The 19,137-nt window shown below is 44.5% G+C and overlaps 1 protein-coding gene across 5 annotated transcripts in view; it reads left to right on the top strand.

The window, feature by feature from the left end:
* The window catches only part of LOC134225484 (neuropeptide SIFamide receptor-like), a 734,184-nt gene extending 728,171 nt beyond the window's left edge, over positions 1-6,013 (top strand). For all 5 annotated transcript variants that reach the window (XM_062705590.1, XM_062705591.1, XM_062705589.1 and 2 more), the window contains one exon: positions 5,189-6,013. In XM_062705590.1, coding sequence (XP_062561574.1) covers positions 5,189-5,584 — 396 coding nt within the window. In that variant the 3' untranslated portion in view covers positions 5,585-6,013. The remainder of the gene's footprint in view (positions 1-5,188) is intronic.
* Positions 6,014-19,137: the final 13,124 nt, after the last annotated feature.

The raw sequence follows: 19,137 nt of genomic DNA, 5'->3' as shown, positions 1-19,137 counted from the left end.
ATTTAGTTCAAGTTGAGTAAACAATATATATAAGTTCCTGATATATGGGTTTCTATTTAGAGAGAAAGACTGTTACGAATATTTATTGAAAGTTATGTCCTATTGGTCTCCGAAAGGTCAAGGAGAGATAATAATAATTATTTTTTTAATAAAAAAAATCAAAAACTCATTGGATTTATTAAAGAATGTTTTGAAAATTCTAAAAAATTGAATTTTTATTGATGCCCCCTCAATTTATTAATTTCAGACAAAAATAATCCGAGGGGGACACGGTTTTTTTTTTAAATAATTGTGACAGATTTATCAGATTTTAAATATGAATATATAACTCACAGACGGAAAAATAGGCTATACCAAGCTATACGCATAAAAATCTTAAAGTGGATTTATCCGTAGATGTCGTATTCATAAACCCAAACAATTCAAAAACATTCGAATCTCTTTGATTTATGCGATGTGTAGATTACTTCTGCATAAGGTTAACCGCATTTTCATGGTAGAATTAGAGGCGAAAACATTAGAATTAATAGTTCCATTTTTGACCCTTCCTTCGGAAGTGTCTATAATTTCACTTTGTATGCGTTACGCAGGTATGTTACGTATTAATCTATCAAGGAATCTCGTGAATTATTAAATAAAATGTATGGTATTTGAAGCAAATTCACTTTGACATTGAAAATATAATTATAACAAATGATATGACATAGATTATGCCTATTTTTCTTATTTGTTTCAAAGAAACAAATGATTTTAATTGAGGAACATATAGAAGCATGTACAAAAAAATCTTCTCAGAAAAGCAAAACGTAAAAATTGAAAGGGATTTCAAAAATTTCTTCAGTGGAAGCTAGATAGCAAATGTGAGCATGTTTTGAGACACTAATAGATCACTTGTATGCATGTATGTGTGCGTATGTGTGCAAATTCTGGAATTTATTACCATAAAAATCTCGCTCATTTTTAAGGTATTGAACAAGTTTAGTTTTACCAAATTAGGCATCCATAAGGCGAAATATATTTTATTATTGAACGCTATTGAGTTTCGCTCAGATCAATGACTGATTTAGTTAGTTCTGAATTAAATTATATCGAGGTCTCTGGAAATTACGAGTACAATATATGCAACCAGCGTTACGATAGTTACTAACCATGTCACAATAGTTATTCAATCCGACGAGCGCCTTATAGATAGGCAGCATGAAGTACAGTACGTTATCATTCGTTAAGTTATCACTCAACCCATGACATCCGCCTTTGGGTAGGCAATTATTTTGTCACTTTCAAGGTAAATCGCCGTGGGAAGCTGAGTAGTTTTATCTCGTTTTAAATATTGGAGTCTGGAAAAAATTTCCTTATAACTAAGGAAGGGTCAAAATCTCACTGTAGGTGGATTAATCTGGGTTTTTTATATAGTAGTGGATTTTAAAATTTTAAGAATTGAATGAACTTCTGTCTTGCTTCCATTTAAAGAGAAAGAGAAGAAAATCAGCATTGAAGAGAAATCAATTTCCACGCTGATACTCGCCCCTTCTTCCCTTTCTATTATGAAAGCAAACTTGAAAAAAAAAATCTGGTCGACCATTGACCGAGATTACCACTGCCTAAAGTCCAGTAAAGAATCACATTGAAAATAATTCTTGTGTATGTTCATCCAGTGAAATCGAACATCCTATTCAAATTCTTGAATAACACTCTTGCTCTTGTGTTATAATCCTGAAGCGAAGTTCGAACAGCCGTGTGTGCAATCTTTGTGGAAGTTAGGATTCACCTTCGACCAGCTGGAAGTCAGTAAAGGAAGGTCCCACTGATTGGAAGCAAAGGAGGTAAGGCGGCTACCCAACACTTGGTCCTTCGAACCGTATAGTTTTCCAATAATCCGGCTAGAAGGATCATTATATTAAATCTTCAACATAGAGAGAGATAATTAGAGTGCGCTGCCATAAATTTAATTAATTTCAAGGCTCAAACGAACCCTGGATTCTTGACTGCACAATTCATAACAATTCATTGGGCTGCGAAATGGCGAGTTGACATCCGGGAAGGGGCGCCTAACATAGCTCTGGCCCTCACAAGTTCCAATGCTCACGCTTCCACGCGTCTTCCGATGACAATTGACTGCCAGCTAAGGGTTGCGTACTTAGCTGGTAGTGCAGCCTGGGCACTGTTGTCCTTCTGACATCAGCTAGAGTGAGAGGGTGCGTCCTGTGAGGTCTGCCTAGGATGTGGTGGGGTTCGACAGTGAGCTCTGTTGAACTTCTATAAAAAGCTGCATGTGTCCCCAAGCAGGCCCTATCAAAGCGACCGTGTGCCGCTCAAAGCGCACTAGCCTAGTCCTGATGTTGGGTAGGATTTTAAACAAATTGGACCCGATTGATCGAGCGTCTGTCCACCATCCCGGTGGATAGGGAGCCTTGGGCCAACAACCTACTGTTCCCGAAACATCAATTTGTTCGAGAATCCAATAATGAAAGAATACGGACTAATTTTACGGCGACGACTCTTAGCGCGAAACAACGGACAAGAATAGGAACATGGAACGTTTTAACCCTAGCCCAGCAGGGTAAATTGGCACAACTTGCCAATGAGGCACGCCGCATGAAGCTTGAGGTCCTGGGGCTGAGTGAAGTCCGTTGGCCAAACTTTGGAGAACACAGAACGCCGTGGGGACAAGTTCTGCTATACTCTGGTTTACGAGGTGAACACGCTCCCCGGCATCGCGGAGTTGGCTTCCTACTAAGCGCTCAGGCACACTCTGCGCTTATGAAGTGGGAACCTATAAGTGAAAGGATAATCGTTGCCAGAAACCTTACTATAATCCAATGTTATGCGCCAACCGATGCTGCCGATCTGTAAGACAAAGAGAACTTCTACAGTCATCTCAATGCCGTCGTAGATAGAATTGCGAAGGGTGATATCAAGATCTGTTTGGGCGACTTCAATGCGAAGATCTGCCCAGACAACTTGAACCATGAGCGCATTATGGGACGCCATGGTCTCGGAGAAATGAGCGAAAACGGAGAGCTTTTCGCAGAATTTTGTGGTAATAACGACATGGTGATCGGGGGATCGCTCTTCCCTCATCGACCGGTTCACAAGGTCACGTGGGTCAAATCGACCACATCTGCATCAGCCGAAAATGGAAACGGAGCCTTCTTGATGTACGGAATAAACGTAGTGCCGATCATCACCTCCTCATCGGCGAAATACGCCTGCGCATTGCGCGGATTCGTCGGCAGGAGGAAAGAGTTGGACGACGATTCAACACACGCCGACTGGAAGATGCCACGGTGAAACGGTCCTTCGTTGAAGAACTGGAGACGCGTGCTCCAGATATTCCGGAAAGTGGCAGCGTGGAAGACCAATGGACCGCCATCAAGAATGCCTTCATCGCCACCAGCGAGCACAATCTGGACGAACTGCGAACAGAGGAAACAATGGATCACCGATGAGACCTGGAGGCAGATAGAGGAGCGAAGAGAAGCCAAAGCCGCGATAGAGCGGTCGAAAACCAGAAAAGCCAAAGTCTTAGCCTGTCAACGACACGCGGCTCTTGAGAAGGAAGTAAAACGCTCATGTCGACGGGACAAGCGAGCGTGGGCAGACTCTCTGGCCGACGAAGGAAAGAGAGCCGCCGCAACCGGGGACATTCGCCTCCTCTACGATATCTCACGACGCTTAAGCGGGGTGAAGATGAATGCAACGATGCCTGTGGAAGACGCGAATAATCAGTTATTGACCGACCGGTTCGAGCACTTCGAACAACTTTTTCAAGTGCCAGCCAGGTCATCACCTCGGTCATGTTCTGCATAGGATCCGACGTATAACACGCGTCAATACCGAGGCTCCATCACTGCTAGAGATTCAAACAGCCATCCAAAGCATGAAATCGAATAAAGCCCCAGGGGTCGATCGCATATCAGCCGAGATGCTCAAAGCTGACCCCATGACATCCGCTCAACTACTGCATCGTTTAGTTCGTAATATCTGGGACACCGCAAATTTCCTGGTCGACTGGATGCAAGGTATCTTAGTGAAGGTGCCCAAAAAGGGTGACCTGACTGTATGCGATAACTGGCGAGGCATTATGTTGCTGTGTACCGTTCTCAAAGTTCTGTGCAAAATTATCCTAGCCCGGATTCAGGAGAAGATCGATGCGACTCTCCGGCGGCAGCAAATCGGATTCCGTGCCGGACGATCCTGTGTGGACCATATTGTCACGCTCCGCATTATTCTGGAGCAGGTCAACGAATTCCAAGAGTCCCTTTAGTTGGTATTCATTGACTACCTTGCATTGTTCCTGAGAAAATCATCGGCCTCATCGAGGCACAGTACGAGGCCTTCTCGTGTAGAGTGCTGCACAATGGGGTCTTGTCCGATCCTATCCGGGTCGTAGCTGGTGTGAGGCAAGGATGTATTCTATCACCGTTACTGTTCCTCATCGTAATCGATGAGATTCTGGTAGATGCGATTGACCGTGAACCAAACCGCGGGCTGTTATGGCAGCCTATAACCATGGAGCACCTAAACGACTTCGAATTGGCTGATGACGTTGCACTCCTCACGCAACGGCGCTCTGCTATGCAGAATAAGCTCAACGACCTTGGCGAGCGATCCTCCTCGGCAGGTTTAGTCATCAACGTCAACAAAACCTAAGGTATCACAGGAAGATCTCTTTGGAGAAACTGCTGCTCCAAGACAAACTTCGACGGGAATTCCAGGAATCTTAGAGGGAATTCCTGATTGGACCTCTAATAGTATCCAGGAATCATTTTTTGGGGAATAGACCATGACTATTACATATCTTACCTATCACAAAAAATATAATTTGAACTACGTAAACATTTATGACATACTGCTTTTTTTTAGTTTTGCTGCTAAATACGTTATGAGCTCACAATGATGTTTAAATCAGATGTGAAATTATTACATAGCATGTTTCGAATATTGCTACTTTTGCTACTACACTATCTCATTTACATCATATAGAATAAGTTATTTTAGACTCAACAAAAATTCCCTTTTCGTAACTTATTTTGTAGTGTATACTGCTCATGATTTTGTTGTTCAAATATGCTTTCGCTCTTCTGCTTCTCGTTCACAATCTAATCCTCAACCCCTCCTAGAAATAGATTTGAAAACACCCACGCCTTATCTGACCGTTTGCACCTTTTCCGTTTTAAACCCACAGCACACGCAGCAGACATCCTTCAACAACGGAAGCCGCCATCACCATGCCCGGAACAGCATCAATCATCCGGGAAGCCTGGCCAGTGGTGGTGGTATTGGTGCAGCACCGCAGATCTCGCCCGTTTCCCTCGAGGAGCGGTTGGCCCTCACCAAGAACATGGACGGCGTTGCCGGATGCGGTAATGATCTCGGTGCTGGCAATCGAACCGATTGTAACAATGGCCATGGTGGCGCCAATAACAACAACAACAGTCATCATCTTGGTAACGGATCGGCTCTGGAGGCTAACCAGAACGGGGCTCCGGCACCCACCGGGTCCGCACCGTCCGCGAACGGCTCCGGGTCCATGCTGATGATTGTGAATAAATCGAGCAATTGTAAGATTAATGGCACTTGACGCGCGAAGCTGCACGTTTCCTGGCGAAAGAACTGTAACGCCAACGACGAGCGAATAAGGGAACCACGGATAGGGATGCAGTTGAATTAATGGGCTGGACAGCCATTTGCGGGCAGAGACTAATTAAAGGGGGAAACGGTTTTGCAACGATGGGCAGTAATAAGCGGTAATCGTCGGGCAATGGGGAAAACTGTGTGGAATTGCATCGCATTGTGGTTTGTGGTTTGTGACTTTGCGTGGGTGAGAAAACTGCAATGCTTAATGGGTTTCCGTATCGGGTTAAGATTGATTGTTGGCCGTTTCAAGAGGTGTTGAAATGATGAATGGGATAAGATTAAATAAAACAGAATAGAGTTAGTTGAGAGAATGAGTTGAGAGCGTTCGAATAATGTAGGGATTTTGGCTCATCAATACCCGCTAAACTGTGGAGGACGACGGAGGTCCTTCATGTGACCTATTGTTGCAAAATATCATAATACCTAAGTATATGGGACGACAGTCTTATACAAATGAGCCAGACACTTTGCGAATAATACAGAAGAAATCAATAAAGGACAATCTGATGCATTAGTATTGGCTTTATGGCGCCATTTAATCTACAATCGAATGAAAACGGAAGTCACAGACGAACAGACATCCAACACGCCGCGAATCGTGGAATTTCTCAATTTCAATGAGAGATGTCACTCGATGTTTACATATCTGCCCCTCGCATTCTCTATTGAAACGCAAAGGATGGAAGCCAAATCTAACCAACTTTTATTTCGTGACAGGGCATGGAAGTGTGCAATATCTGCTTTATTATTGTGTTTCTTGCCACTTACAACTCGGATTTATTTTTATCAAAATTATTTCCAAAATTTTGACATGTCTGTTTGCCCATGACCCAGTTCTTTTTCATTCCAATGGAAAGGATTTCCTTAACTGACGGGCGCTATTTTATTCTTTCTCGAACTCAATGTACAAAAGTCTGACCTACTCATTGGTTCGTATCCATATTCGGATGGTGAAATGAAGATACATTCAGTAACAGTCTGTAGCCAGAAGACCCCATGGCTGAATCGTGAGACTCCTGACGATAAGAAAACTAATATAAGCATTTAAGCATTTTGTAATATATTAATATATAGATAGCATATACGGATATAACAGAAATGATGTCTGTTAAATCGAATATTTATGTAAATAGTGTACATTTTCTCAGTTGTTAGGAAACCGAACTCTCTGTTGATAAGTAAACTGTAAGGCAAATAGTTTTAATGAGACATGTAACTTCTTCCACATTTCTCCATCCAGTTATAGCTTCATCATAAGAAGAAAACTGGCAAAAGCAGTAAAACTCTGTAACGCGTTAGGATAAAGTTTCCTCTTTCTGCTTTCCGTTTCATCTCGTGACTAAATAAAAAATATACAAAATTACATTACGGCACTCCTCAAGTATAAATAGTAGCGCGATGCAAAAGTATCGCAGCCCACCTACGTTTCCAAAAAAAACTTTTCTATATCTGATGAGGAAAATCTACATAAAAATTATTAGATTGTAAGTTCATCTCAAAAATGAAACAAACCGAGAGGTAAAATATCTACGAGCTTTAAGGACAACGCCCAGATCAGAGAGCCAACATCGTTACGACGCAATTGAAGAAAGTGATGACAAGTTTACAACTCTTACCGGAGCGGAACATTGATAAGTTACTATGTACGTTAGAAAACAAAGCTGTAAATCAACTATTTATAAACCAATTCAAAAGAACAAACAAACTATTTGAAACGTTGAAGTCTAAGCAATTTTTGAAAACGTTCTGTTGATGAGAAATTATTTCGATCAATTATACGAAAACGTCTGTCTATATTCGTAACGCAAATGTTTTCATTCCACATGGGAAGCGATGACATAGCTCCATTATCTCGAATTACCATCTATGAAAACCTATTCCAGGATCATTGGAGGATGGTAAGTATGAGTGGCACCGAGAGTGGGTGGGACAAGTAGGACATGTCCTACGCATGAATTTTCCAGGATGGGACAGTCAAAGCATTTGTCCTACCCATGATTATGGAAAGAACATATGAAGTCATTGCAATGCATTGGCTGACAAGAATCTGTGTGTGGCAAAGATGTTTTCACAGGTAATCAGAGTCTAAACAATAATCATAGAGGTTTCTTGGATCCTAAAGAAATAGGCTACTAATTGTTCTTAAGGACTTCAGGTACAGGTCGGACTCGATTATCCAAAGTATTTTTTTTCTTTGATTTTTTTAAATTTTAATTTTTTAATTTCAATGTTATAATATACAATATGATTATATTAACAATATGGAACGTATCCAACGCGTGATTGAGTGGCAGCCAATCAACGCAAGGATGTGCAAGCTGAGGATTAAGGGCCGTTTCTTCAACTATAGCATCATCAACGTGCACTGCCCACACGAAGGGAGACCCGACGACGAGAAAGAAGCGTTCTACGCACAGCTGGAGCAGACATACGATGGATGCCCACTGCGGACGTCAAAATCGTCATCGGTGACATGAACGCACAGGTAGGAAGGGAGGAAATGTATAGACCGGTCATCGGACCGGATAGTCTGCACACCGTATCGAATGACAACGGCCAACGATGCATAAACTTCGCAGCCTCCCGCGGAATGGTAGTCCGAAGCACCTTCTTTCCCCGCAAAAATATCCACAAGGCCATATGGAGATCACCTAACCAAGAAACGGAAAACCAAATCGACCACGTTCTAATCGACGGTAAATTCTTCTCCGACATCACGAACGTTCGCACTTACGGCAGTGCGAATATTGAATCCGACCACTACCTCGTTGCAGTATGCCTGCGCTCAAAACTCTCGACGGTATACAACACGCGTCGAAGTCGGACGCCGCGGCTTAACATTGGGCGGCTACAAGACGGTAGACTAGCCCAAGAATACGCGCAGCAGCTGGAAGTGGCTCTCCCAACGGAAGAGCAGCTAGGCGCAGCATCTCTTGAAGATGGCTGGAGAGATATTCGATCCGCCATTGGTAGCACCGCAACCGCTGCACTTGGCACGGTGCCTCCGGATCAGAGAAACGACTGGTATGACGGCGAATGTGAGCAGTTAGTGGAAGAGAAGAATGCAGCATGGGCGAGATTGCTGAAACACCGCACGAGGGCGAACGAGGCACGATATAAACAGGCGCGGAACAGACAAAACTCGATTTTCCGGAGGAAAAAGCGCCAGCAGGAAGATCGAGACCGTGAAGAGACGGAGCAACTGTACCGCGCTAATAACACACGAAAGTTCTATGAGAAGTTAAACCGTTCACGTAAGGGCCACGTGCCACAGCCTGATATGTGTAAGGACATAAACGGGAACCTTCTTACGAACGAGCGTGAGGTGATCCAAAGGTGGCGGCAGCACTACGAAGAACACCTGAATGGCGATGTGGCAGACGAATATGGCGGTATGGTGATGGACCTGGAAGAACGCGCGCAGGACATAATCTTACCGGCTCCGAATCTCCAGGAAATCCAGGAGGAGATTGGCCGGCTGAAGTACAACAAAGCCCCTGGGGTTAACCAACTACCAGGAGAGCTATTTAAACACGGTGGTGAGGCACTGGTTAGAGCGCTGCACTGGGTCATTACCAAGATTTGGGAGGAGGAAGTTTTGCCGCAGGAGTGGATGGAAGGTGTCGTGTGTCCCATCTACAAAAAGGGCGATAAGCTAGATTGTAGCAACTACCGCGCAATCACATTGCTGAACGCCGCCTACAAGGTACTCTCCCAAATTTTATGCCGTCGACTAGCACCAACTGCAAGGAAGTTCGTGGGGCAGTACCAGGCGGGTTTTATGGGCGAACGCTCCACCACGTGTTCGCCATTCGCCAAGTACTGCAGAAATGCCGCGAATACAACGTCCCCACACACCATATATTCATCGACTTCAAAACCGCATATGATACAATCGATCGAGACCAGCTATGACAGCTTATGCACGAACACGGTTTTCCGGATAAACTGACACGGTTGATCAAAGCGACGATGGATCGGGTGATGTGCGTAGTTCGAGTTTCAGGGGCATTCTCGAGTCCCTTCGAAACCCGCAGAGGGTTACGGCAAGGTGATGGTCTTTCGTGTCTGCTATTCAACATCGCTTTGGAAGGGGTAATACGAAGAGCAGGGATTAACACGAGTGGTACAATTTTCAATAAGTCCGTCCAGCTATTTGGCTTCGCCGACGACATAGATATTATGGAACGAAACTTTGAGAAGATGGAGGAAGCCTACATCAGACTGAAGAGGGAAGCTAAGCGGATCGGACTTGTCATCAACACGTCGAAGACGAAGTACATGATAGGAAGAGGTTCAAGAGAAGACAATGTGAGCCACCCACCGCGAGTTTGCATCGGTGGTGACGAAATCGAGGTGGTAGAAGAATTTGTGTACTTGGGCTCACTGGTGACTGCCGAAAATGACACCAGCAGAGAAATTCGGAGACGCATAGTGGCTGGAAATCGTACGTACTTTGGACTCCGCAAGACGCTCCGATCAAATAGAGTTCGCCGCCGTACCAAACTGACAATCTACAAAACGCTCATTAGACCGTTAGTCCTCTACGGACACGAGACCTGGACGATGCTCGTGGAGGACCAACACGCACTCGGAGTTTTCGAAAGGAAAGTGCTGCGTACCATCTATGGTGGGGTGCAGATGGCGGACGGTACGTGGAGGAGGCGAATGAACCACGAGTTGCATCAGCTGTTGGGAGAACCATCCATCGCTCACACCGCGAAAATCGGACGACTGCGGTGGGCCGGGCACGTAGCCAGAATGTCGGACAGCAATCAGGTGAAAATGGTTCTCGACAACGATCCGACGGGCACAAGAAGGCGAGGTGCGCAGCGGGCAAGGTGGATCGATCAGGTGGAAGATGACTTGCGAACCCTCCGTAGACTGCGTGGTTGGCGACGTGTAGCCGTACACTAATATTTACAATAGAAATTTGATAACCTAGATTGTAACTAGCGCCCTAAGCGCTTCTTGGTCCGAGTGCAAGCAACGGACCCTAAACTTTTCTTTACACTCACCAAAGCGTTCTTGTAAGGTTTTTATTCCGGCCAGACGGTGGACCTCGGATGTTCTTGTCCTGGGAGAGGTAGGATCATCCTCAGGAATTTGTTTTGGACCCGTTGAAGTTTGAGGTGGTGGGTTTTAGCGCAGCTCTCCCAGACCGGCATGCCATGTTCGATCACAGGGAGGATGATTTGCTTGTAGACAGCACGCTTATTTTTCAGGGACAATGACGACCGGCGGTTGATCAAAGGGTACAGTAGTTTCAACAAAACGTTACACTTTGTCACCGTTTTGTCAACCTGTTGCCTGAAAAAAAGCTTGCTGTGGAGGGTCAATCCAAGGTAGTTGGCCTCATTGACCCATTCCACAGTCGTGCCATTGAGGATGATTTTACAGTCCCCAGGCGGAACATGTTTAGGGGATTTGGAGTGGGGGAAAATGATGGCCTGGGTCTTCGCCGCCTTGATACAGATCTTCCAGCTGGTGAGGTACTCTGTCAGGGCATCCAGGCCTCGTTGGAGTTTTGCCACTAGCGCTCTGATCACTCTACCGTTGTAGACGATGGAGGTGTCATCTGCGAACAGAGACAGAATGCCGCCTTCTGGAGGTTCTGGCATGTCGGAGGTGAACAGATTGAAAAGCAGGGGCCCGAGGATACTGCCCTGGGGGACGCCTGCGACGATGTTGTGCGCATTGGAACTCGCTCCGCTGATTGAGACCCGGAATGTCCTTGCCGACTGGTAATTGTTGATGATTTTCACCAGGTAGCTGGGAAGATTGTAGCGTTGTAGTTTGTACACCAGGCCATCGTGCCATACATTGTCAAATGCCTTCTCGACATCAAGTAAGGCCATGGCGGATGTTTTTGAGATAAAATTGTTCCGTCTGAGGACGTTGGTAACTCGAGTCAGTTGGTGTACAGTTGACCGACCGCGTCGTTCCTCGTGCAAGATGTTGAGATTTTCGGCAGACTCAAGTAACCGGTGATGAATAGCTTTTTCGAATAGCTTGGATAATCCTGAGAGAAGGCTGATGGGACGTTAACTTCTGGGGGAGGAAGGATCCTTCCCAGGCTTCCGGATGGGGATGACTTTCGCTGACTTCCAGGACGATGGGAAGTAGCTGAGCCGGAGACACTGATTAAAGATCAAAGAATGGAGCACTCATGTGTTTGAGCTCGAGATTCAGGATGCTATCGAAGCCTGAAGAGCATGGAAGTGTCGGAGGTAATGATTGTGGATTATTTCCTAAATTAAAAATATGAAACAGCAATACGTATATTGAACCGGCAGGTTATTTTCTGGAAAAACATGGAAAACTTCCTGAAGTGCACCATACCATCCCACCTTAAATGCAGTATAGAGAGGACTGGCTTCATAAACCCGGCCTTGGAAGACCTCACCGAAAGAGAAATAACAGGAATCGAGTCCGATGTTCGTGGGTTGTCGGAACTCGCCAACCTCCCGGTGGGGGACCCACTGCCAGGAACTAATAACAGGGAACTGACACTCGCGAAGAACCGATTAAAAATTCATGCAACCCATATGAGCTCAAGAGACCAGCACCGCCAGAGGCGCTAGTGTATTTTACTCACATTTCGGTAAATTTATTTGAAAGTGTTTTGGTAAGTGTAGACTTTTTTGCTGTAAGTTTTGACAGATTTTTAACCTCATCCTTGAGGTTTTATTTATTTACGTTTTTTCTTCCAGAAAAAAATCCTTTTAGGATTTCGAATGGAATATTTCCAGAATTGCGAACGAAATTCCTTCGGGATTCCGTTATGAAGCCTTCCGGGATACCAAGGGGTATCCTTACGGGATTTCGTTATTTCGAAGAGATTCCGGGATTTCACAAGGAATAGTTCAGGCAGTGGCGTAGCCACGGGGGTGGTTTTGGACATAACCCCCCCCCCCCCCACAGAGACTAAATTTTTAGAAGAAATTTTTTTTTGGAGAAATTATCAGACGAATTTTCTGGCTACGCCATTGAGTTCAGGGATTCCGCAAGGAACCATTGCAACATTCCGAAAGAAATCCTTCCGATATTCCGCAGATATTTCTTCCAATATCGCAGCGAATCCATCCAAGTTCCCGAAGTAAATCTTTTCAGAATACAGCAGGAAATCCTTCCGGAATTCCGCGTGGAATTCATACGGGATTTCACAAGAAATCTTTCCGGGGTTTCGCAAAGAATCCTTCCAGGAATCCGAGGAAATCATTCCAGGATTTCTCACGACATCTCCGAGATTCCGCAACGAATCCGATCGGGATTCTGAAAGCATTTCTTCCGGGGAATCCTTCCAGGATATCGGAAATTTTTTTTATGATTCCGAAGAGAATGCTTCCGATTCCGAAAAAAAAATTCCGGGATTCCAAAAAGAATTCATCCGAAATTCCGGAAAAAAATACTTCCGGTATTCAGAAGAAAATCCTTTCGATATTATGAAGGGATAGCTTCCGGGATTTCGAAGAAAATCCTTCCGGAACTTCGAAGCGAATTCTTCCGGAAGGGAATCCTTCCGATATTTTCCAAAGATTCCTTCCATAGGGAATCCATCCGGGATTCCGAAGGCAACCCTGTCGGGATTCTAAAGGTATTTCTTCCGGGATACTGAGGGGTATTTTTTCGGGATTCCGAGAATAGTCCTATAATTCCGAAGAAGATTCTTGTGCGATTCCGAAAAAAAACCTTCCAGGATAATAAAGGGTTCCTCCACAGAGAATCTTTCCGGGATTCTACAAGGAATGTTTCCTATATACCGCCAAGAATCCTTCCAGGATACCGCGGGGCATTCTTTTGGGATTTCGAACTGTTCTTTATGGATTCCGCAGGGCTCCTTCCGGGATTCTGCAGAAAGTCCTAGCAGGATTTTACAGGGATTCCAGGATTTTGCTGAGAAACTTTCGGGGTTCCTAAGGAAATTCTTCCGTTGATGCCGAAGGTTGATCCTTCCGGGATGCCAAAGCAAATACAACTGAGATTACGGAAGAAGGGAACCCTTATGAAATTCTTCGAAATTCTGGAAGGATTTCTGCAGAATTTCGGGAGGATTTGCGGCAGGATCTCGGAAGGATTCCCTGCATAATCCAGGAAGAATAGGCTGCAAAATCTCGGAAGAATTCTCTGCAGAATCAAGTAAGGAATCCCTGCAGAATCCCGGAAGAATTCCCAGCAGGACAATTCCAGAAGGATTCATTTCAGAATCATGAAAGGATTTCCTACTGAATCTTGAAAGGATTCCCTGCAGAATCTCGGAAGGATAGGCTGCAAAATCACACGCTCAAATGAATTCAGCCATTCTCCGAGTAAAATGATAAGCAAAAGTTTTTGTTCCCTTTCATTTTTTGAATTAAATTTTTTATTGCTTAACATTTCTAGACCTGCAATATGAAAATATATACTTGAGAATCGGTATAACATTTTTATTCAATTAATAAGCAAAGCTATTGTAATTTTATTGTTTTCAATTGTTATTTCATCAATATAATAAATCCATGAAATAATCCAAAATTATATTAATTCAATTACATTAGACGGATTTCCTGATCACCAAACCGAATACTTTTAATATTTGTTTAGTTTTTGGATGAGCAATACTAAACATAAGCGAACAATAATATTATAATAGAATGAATCGGTAACATTTAAATATATTGTTATTTTAATGGACGTACAATAAAGATCTTTTACAACCGTGAACATTTTACAATAAGCGTACAATAGTTTGTATTGTTTGCCACACAATCTATTGTATTTCAATGGGTTATGTCATACAAGTTACTGTAAATTTTTATCCGGGGGGGCCTTCATGTTTTTCGATGATTTGATATAGGCCGTCAATTCGCCAGCTGAGATCTCTCCTCCTCCGAGAAGTTGTTGGGAATCAAATTGATGTTGATGCTCGTTGACGGCTGCTTCGTGTGGACTGACGATGTTCTGCCCAAGATTGTGTGAGCTGACGAAGTGACGACCTATTTCAGTGACTTTCTCTGCAGGAGTTATCAAGCGATCCTTAGAGCCATTATTGTCTAGTGGGATCAAAGGTGGAATGGGCCGAGGCTTGGATTTTAGTATTTTGGTCATTTTCCAGAACGGCTTAGCATAATCTGGGAGAGTGCGGATCTTATTCGAGAAGTCGTTATTTTTGAGGTCCACCATTCTGGCTTTGATAATTTTTGTGATTCGATTGCAGCGTGCCTTAAGTTCAGGCAGTCCAGTACGCTGGAACTGCCTGCGAGTGACATTCCGCAATCGAATCAAATCTTTGGTGAGTGTATCGATGTTTAAGGAGTTGCTTACCTGCCGAGCCGTCGGGACATGCTGCTCTCTGGCCACCGAGATTGCATCTTCGATGGCGCACAGCTGGCGGTCAATACTTTCCGGCGTCTCCGGACGCACCTGGAACCGCTGCCAGTTCACTCGGTGGTAGTTTCGCCGTAACTGCTGGTGCCGATTTACCGAGGAGCCCAGTTCCGCCACCACCGGATAGTGATCCGAACTGAGCTCCTGGTAGACGACCGGCTGCGAGTCGTGGTCACTCAGGTTTGTTATGTAGAGGTCGAGGGTTGCGTGGACACCGGACCGACTCAGCCGAATGGGGGAATCCGGGCTCAAGATCGTGTAGTGGCCTTCCTCCATGTCGTTACTCCAGATGGTGCCGTTTTGATTGCCGCGACTGTTGCCCCAGGCTTGATGTTTGGCATTAAGGTCTCCGGCAATGATAAACTGTCCTTGCCTCCGCGTAAGCTTGACGATGTCCCTCCGAAGGGCAGCCGATGATCCAGCGCCGGCTTTGGCTTGCGTTGGACTGTATGCCGCGATGAGCGCGATTGTGCCGACCGAAGTGGTGATTTCGACACCGATCGCCTCGATGGCACTGAGCTGGAAGCTTGGAAGCAGACGACAATTGATGTTGTAGCGAAGAGCGATGGCCACACCGCCTCCCCTGGTCGGCCGGTCGAGTCGCACGATGCGGAAGTCCGGGATGTTGACGTTCACCTCCGGTTTTAAGTGCGTTTCGGTGATGAACGCCACGTCTCTTCAAGGAAATCCTTCAGCTCAATTATTTTGCTCTTTAGCGAACAAGCGTTCCAGTTGACCAGGCCCACCCTAGCAGCCATTTTCGATGATGAACATGCCAAGAGTGAAGACCTGGTCGAAGCGGGTCTTGCAGCCGCGCAGCCGAGTGGCGAGCTGCGCGAAGATCGGCATCAGTTGCTCCGGAGTGTACAGCGGAGCAGATTCTTCCGGTGGGACGCCTTCGTTCTCCGACTGCCAACGGAACCCAGGAGGAGGGAGCGGGGGCAATTCGCTGGTGGATGGTGCCGACGATGCTGGAGCTTGGACCGATGCAGCTGCCGCTGCCAGTCGCTTGTGCGGCTGTAGCGGTGGGAGTATTGGAATCACACGACGGGGAGCCGGGATGGCTGGAAAGTTCACCTCGTTGATTACGGGAACACGGTTCTTCTTCGGAATAGTCCTGGTGGAAGCCTTCTTTCGGATTTCCAGGAACTCGGCTTGCTTTGGGCAGCCTTTTGTGATGGCCCGATGTTTGTCGCCACAGTTGGCGCACTTGGGATCGGCCACCTCCATTTTGTCGCACTCGTCAGTCGGATGGGGTTCGCCACACTTGTTGCAGCGCGGCTTCATGCGGCAGTTCATGGTGCTGTGCCCGAAATTGAAGCAGTTGGTGCATTGCGTGACATCGCGGTGCACTGACCGATATCGCTCCCAGTCAACAACGGTGTAATTTATAACGCCGACCAGCTTCAGGTCCTTCCAGGTAGTGGAGCCTGTGTGGTATAGAATCTGTCCGATATGAATACCCTTACAATAGAGATGTCAATAGTAGCATAACATTCATCCACTAAGCCACCCACCGTTAGGCAACATTCACCTCAACGGATGCATCACCCAGGGCTCAGCATGCCATGATTCCTCCTCTTTCTCAGCTCGACCATCAGCGTAAACACACGCCATTTCTTAGCCAACCTCGCGCTCCGTTACCAGTGACCAGCCGAACACGGACCAGCGGAATGGCAAACTCCACATTGGCGATCCTGCCAGGTAATTTCAGTGCTTTTTTTATCTTGTTATTTGTTCCACGATTTGAGGAATACCACGCGGTTTTGCCATAAATGAGATGGTACACAAGAAAAACGTGTATTTTCTAATCAGTAAAAAAACGGAGCATTAAATGATTTTATTCTGTTAGACATCAGATTGTGGAAATAATTGATTTTTTTTTCTCTCGGAGACATAAAGTGTGATTCATCGGTTTGTGACTTATAACGTCACAAGGTGTTTTGGATGAACACCGGAAAAGTTGTTGAAAATTTTCCTGGCATCGGTTTGTGACTTGGAACGTCACAAGGTGTTCTGGAAGAACACCGGAAAAGTTGAAAATTTTCCTGGCATCGGTTTGGGACTTGTACCGTCACAAGGTGTTCTGGATGAACACCGGAAAAGTTGTTGAAAATTTTGCTGGCATCGGTTTGTGACTTGGATTGTTACAAGGTGTTCTGGATGAACACCGGAAAAGTTGTTGAAATTTTCCTGTCATCGGTTTGTGACTTAGAGTGTCACAAAGTGTTTAGGAGAAATCCGAAAAGTTGTGAAAAATAACTCCAAAAGCTACAAAGTATTCTGCACGAACACCGGAACAAGTAAATGGTATTTTTATAATGGATGTCTTTTGGGATTTTTTTTACATTGACAACAGCAGAAAAGTTGTTTTAAAAAAAGGAGAAACATGTATTCGAGATCAAGGCCCGCAAACCCTACCGTGGTAGGCTTTGGTTATTTTCCTCAGATCTGGAGATGGAGATGTAAGCGCAGATCTCGGGCAGCGCAGCGATATGGTCAATATCCTTATAATCTGCCCCGCAAACTTAGAGATTGCCTTCTGATTGCCCACTTTGAATAGTTATGCATTTAAAGTGTAGTGATTTGACATTAGACGACTGTGTTGAAATTAATCTAGTATTATAAAAAAACACATAAATAAAGTCTAAAAAAATGACGTTAGACGACACATTTTACAAATGAAGTCTTGTCCCATATTCATTTTTTGAACCGTGGATGCTTCGACATCGATTTACCCATTCCTACTGCCAGTTGGCGAATTGATCTGAAAAATTCACCGATAATGATTTTCTGAGAGATTGAGCAGTGAGAAAGACCTGAGCCATGCTGATTGTAAATGACCATTTGGATATACCATTCCGTATCCCGGTTAAAAGATACAAAGATACGATGAGTACTTTAATTGAGCGAACAACAGCCTCCAGGGAACTTAGACTGTCGGTGAAGGTATAAAAAGTGTTAAGAAGATAGACTTGCTTAAGTGAATAGTTTATAGTTTAAAGCAGGCACTATGAAGAACAATAGTGGAGTCATTCATGCATTAATTTTCTTTAAAAAATGATGTGATTAGCGCACAATGGAAGTCTGGATATATAAAAAGTTACTGAGTAACTGTAAAGCTTGAGAAGTTAATATGATTGGTGTCAAATCAAAATTGGGGGTTTTGTTTGATCAACTTCTCGAAGATATCAATGACCAATGGATTGAGAACCTCACAACGGATGAGGAACCGGTGTGACAATTCCGCGAAACGATCTGTCTGAGGCAGTACTTCCAAACTAATCGTATGAGTGGAATTTATACAACCCAATGCAATGCGGAAACAGCGGTACTGAATCGTGTACCGAAAGAAGGGTTGTTCGGTATAACGTGATCTTCAGGGTGCGCTCCTCACCTTGTTCCCATTATTATGCGCATGAAATTGGTTTGTTTCTAAAATGCTAGAAACAGATATTAAATATGCTTCTCAAAGGAACCAGATCCCGAGACATTTATTAATGATATTTATGAGTGATTATCGTGCCCATCAGTTAAAGCGAGAACTCGCCGGCTTATGTTTTTCAAGACATTTCAGTTTTCTCCGGAGAGAATTATTTACTCGCAAAGGTCCTTACAGATAAACTGTGGCCGGTCCCGAAACAGACCCAACACAATCATCCGCAAGCTGTCTTAATCAACGTAAAAAATGAAGTTGCCGAGTCACCGTGAGAAAAACTCATGCGCTTCTCTTACAACACATTGTGCAAAAAAGTTGTTGGCAGGTAGTCGTTCGTTTTCGCATGCCCCTACGAAAGCCAAATTGCGTATCTGGCAACAAATTATTCAACCCATTTGTCTAGCCGGAAGCAAATGACTAAAACGAAATGATATTGCATGAAAAACTCAAGTATGATTTTCTTCTTTAAAATCGATCTCGTGGTTGAGTGCTCGAGTGCTGGAAAATTATGCACTTGACATGAAATGTCTATGTTTGAATAATAGAATACCTAAGACTACTTATTTTTTGTTCCTTTATATTTAACAAGTATTTTCGAAGAATGACAAAAAAAAGATAAAAAACTTTTACGCAAAAAAAAGATGACCTTGGTAAGCGTGCGTTAAAAGAGTCGAACGTCACTCATACTATAT

Source organism: Armigeres subalbatus, chromosome 3 (assembly GCF_024139115.2).
Source record: "Armigeres subalbatus isolate Guangzhou_Male chromosome 3, GZ_Asu_2, whole genome shotgun sequence".
Classification (NCBI taxonomy): domain Eukaryota; kingdom Metazoa; phylum Arthropoda; class Insecta; order Diptera; family Culicidae; genus Armigeres; species Armigeres subalbatus.
This window is presented reverse-complemented; position numbering and strand designations above follow the sequence as displayed.